Source organism: Acanthisitta chloris, unplaced genomic scaffold (assembly GCF_000695815.1).
Source record: "Acanthisitta chloris isolate BGI_N310 unplaced genomic scaffold, ASM69581v1 scaffold4739, whole genome shotgun sequence".
Taxonomy (NCBI): Eukaryota; Metazoa; Chordata; class Aves; order Passeriformes; family Acanthisittidae; genus Acanthisitta; species Acanthisitta chloris.
In genome coordinates this window covers 1-3,651 of record NW_008692937.1, presented here as the reverse complement: position 1 = coordinate 3,651, position 3,651 = coordinate 1, and the positions used below count along the sequence as shown (strand labels likewise).

Genomic DNA, 3,651 nt, shown 5'->3' with positions numbered 1-3,651 from the left:
ATCCTTCTTTTCCATCAGCCTGGTTCCAGCTCTGCATGTCAGGGGCCATCAAAGAGCCAGAAACTGCCCCAAAAAGGAGCACAGCCTCGAGCACAGCAGGGGAGGATGGAGCCAATGGGCACACGCTGTGCCTGTTTCCCTTTTGCCCTCTGTGCTCAGCACAGCAGGGATCTTCCCCCACATCCCGGGGGTTCGTTTGGAATCAGAAACCCCAAATCCTCTTGCTCCCCACTTCTGTCCATCCACCTCCACACCAGAGAGGGCTGAGCACTGCAGCAATCCTGGCAAGACTTGGGATTTTTTTGGGTGAAGTGCGACACCACTCCAGCACCCACCCCCGGAGCCTGGGATGGGGACAAAATCCCATCCTGTGATCCCGGGATGAGCACACAGTCCCACCCCAGGATGGGCACTGTCCCCAGCCCCCGTGGGTGCTGGCACACCTGGGACCCAGTACCCTCAGGAGTGCTCCCAGCTGGGAGCTGCAGCAGTGTGGGGTGCCCTCACCTGCAGCCCCCACCTGGTGGCACCCCAAGCTCAGGCACATTCAAGGAATGCGTTTTTGGGGCAGAATGTCAGGTTTTCGGCTGTGGAAGGCAAGGGCAAGGTGCAAGGGCAGTGGTGTGTGCTGTGGGTGAGTGACTGGAGTTGGAGCAAAGATGTGATGTCTGTTGGGGTCCCGCTGGGGAGGTTGGACCTTTCTGGAGGGATTTTGTGGGGGTGTGTGCTGCTGTGCCTCAGTTTCCCCTCTGTAAGGGACACCCATGACGGCCGGAGGGATGGGTGGGATGCCCACAGGGGATCTGTGTGTGGGGGACTGGGGGTGTGGACATACTCATCCTTCTCCCCTCACAGAGATCCGTGAAGCCTTCAAGGTGTTCGACCGGGATGGCAATGGATTCATCTCCAAGCAGGAGCTGGGCACGGCCATGCGCTCCCTGGGCTACATGCCCAACGAGGTGGAGCTGGAGGTCATCATCCAGCGCCTCGACATGGACGGTAGGAGCCTGGGGTGGGCACAGGGATGGGACCCCCAACCCTGCTATGCTGAAACACCTGATTCTCCCTGTTTCCAGCCCCACCGATTGGCTGCTGCACCCGACACGCCCCCCCCGACACAGGAAGCAGGATGAGCCTGGTCCAGGCTCTGCCTCGTACCGGAGCCTCCTGCTCATCTATCATCATCATCACCATCACCACTGCAGCTTCATTTGGGAAGGATTTTATGATCCTGGGGCACTTGTAGGGTCATTAAATCAGACAGGATCACAAAGCCAAGGCTGGATCCTAATCCCAGGGATGGATCCTGCAGCCAGGGGTGGATCCCACCCCCTGAGCTGTGCCCTCAGCACCCGTCAGTCAGGCTGGATGTTCCCCTCCAGCACTCACTGCCACCTTCACCCCATCCCTGTCCCTCCTCCACCCGTTGGGACCTTAAAGAGCTCCTTAATTTATTCCCTTTAAAAGCCCTTTCAAGCAGCGCTGCCAAGCCACTGCTCCCTCATTACTCATCGTTAGTGCAGCCCTGACAGCCCCATGCCAGCAGCCCCCAGCACAGCAGTGCATTGCCAGCCTGGCCAGGCAGCACACCCCGGGGCACGGCCACCACCAGGGCCACAGCTGGCATTGGGGTCCCAGCTGGAACTGGGGTCCCAACCAGTGTTCTCAGTCCTGAATGATTTTGGGTTTCCCCAGTCAGTACTGAGGGGCTTCAGTCGACATTGGGTGTCCCCAGGTCACATTGGAGAGGGGCCCAGATGGTACTGGGGAGTTCCCAGCCAACACTGTGGGTCCCCAGATGGTATTGAGGGTCCCCATCCAGCACTGAGGACCTCCACCAGTGTTGGTGCTGGGCATCCCAAACTTTGTTGGAGGCCCCTGCCCAGTGTTGGGGTCTCTGGTTGGTTTTGGGTGTCCTCAGTCAGCATTGGCTTTCCAGCCAATGTTCAGTGTCCTGGATGGTGTTGGGCTTTCCCAGCCAGCACTGTGGGGGGCAGTCCACACTGGGTGTTCCTAGCCAGCACTGAAGGTCCCCAGATCACACTGGGGGTCCCAACTGGCACTGGGGACTCCCACCAATCTTAGGCATCATGCCAAAAATGAGGGCCCTCTAACTTTGCTGGAGGTTCCTAGCTGGTTTTGGAGTCCCCAATTGGTTTTGGTGATCAGCCACAGGGTCTTGGCAGGTATTGGGGGTGCCCAGCCAGTTTGGGGGTCCCTGGCTGGTAAAGCCCAAGATCTCCTAATACCAGTTGCTGCTCTGAGCCATTGTGGGTGGATATCAGTGACCTCTGGGTGGGATGGGGAGCTCTGGGTGCTGCTCAAGCCCCTCAAAGAGCAGGTTGCCCCCAGGCTGCCCCAGAGCAGAGTCCCCCAGGCACTGCCAATCCCAGGAGTGTGGTACCCCCAAAAGCCACAGTGGCTGGGGCAGGACACCCCTGGGCTGCACAGGAGTGGTGGTGGTGAGGGTGTACATCTGAGCATCACCGAGTCCAAGCAGGGTGACCCTCACCAGGCAACCCCTTGGAGGGGATGTCACATGTGCTCCCATGCCCAAGTGACAGTCACCTCTGTGTCCCACAGGTGATGGGCAGGTGGACTTTGAGGAGTTCGTGACATTGCTAGGGCCAAGGCTGTCCACCACGGGCATCCCCGAGAAGTTCCACAGGACAGACTTCGACAACGTCTTCTGGAAGGTAAGGACACCCCCAGCTCCCACCCGGGGGGCAGCACCCCAGAACCTGCACCGAGAGCATGGGGGGTGGCTCAGGGTCAGGGTCAGGGTTAGGGTTGGTTTAAGACAAGATTACGTTTGGGATCAGGATTAGGGTCAAGTTTAGGCTCAGGCTCCAGTTTAGGGTTAGTGTAAGCATAAGGGTCAGAGTCAGCACTGGTTAAGGGTTAAGATTAGGGTTGGGGTCAGGGTCAGGTTTAGGATCAGGGTTAGTGTTGAAATCAAGGATGGGTTTAGGATTGGAATCAGGCTTAGGAAGAGGTTTAAGATTGAGGTCAAGGGCAGGGCCAGGTGTATGTTTGGGGTCAGGGCTGGGATTAGGCTGAGGGTCAAGCTTAGACTCAGACTCCAGGTTAGGTTTGGTGTAAGCACTAGGGTCAGGGTACACCAGCCTGAAGCTTTCCTGTCCCTGCCATGGACAGTTTGGCATATGGTACCTGCACTCACAGGGTGCCCCTCGCTCTGCCAGGAGGACACCAGACCTTTCCCTGCCAAGACCAGTGACATCCACCCAAAACACCACACCCGAAGGTGCTGGGGGACCCCAGAGCACCCCATGTCCCCCTGCCCTGGGGTCAGCCCCTGCCCTCTGCCCTCTCCCCGCAGTGTGACATGCAGAAGCTGACGGTGGACGAGCTGAAGCGGCTGCTGTACGACACCTTCTGCGAGCACCTGTCCATGAAGGACATTGAGAACATCATCATGACGGAGGAGGAGAGCCACATGGGCACAGCCAAGGAGTGCCCCGTCGAAGTGGAGAGTGAGCGCTAGGCACCAGGGGTGCCACCCCAACCCAGCCCCGATGCCACGGCGATGGCACCACGCGCCTGCGGTACAGGGAGGGTGTTTAGGGGTAACCCCGTGTTTTTCCTCCCCCCCAGCCTGCTCCAGCCAGCAGATCCGTCAGACCTGCGTGC

At 58.9% G+C, this 3,651-nt stretch overlaps 1 protein-coding gene across 1 annotated transcript; it reads left to right on the top strand.

Moving 5' to 3' along the window:
* Nucleotides 1-855: 855 nt before the first annotated feature.
* CABP7 (calcium binding protein 7) lies at nt 856-3,645 on the top strand (the record flags this gene model as incomplete). Its single annotated transcript, XM_009082855.1, has 4 exons — nt 856-999; nt 2,584-2,696; nt 3,341-3,494; nt 3,616-3,645. Coding segments are annotated over 4 exons (441 nt in total), but the record flags the coding sequence as incomplete, so codon positions are not given.
* Between the last annotated feature and the right edge of the window lie 6 nt (nt 3,646-3,651).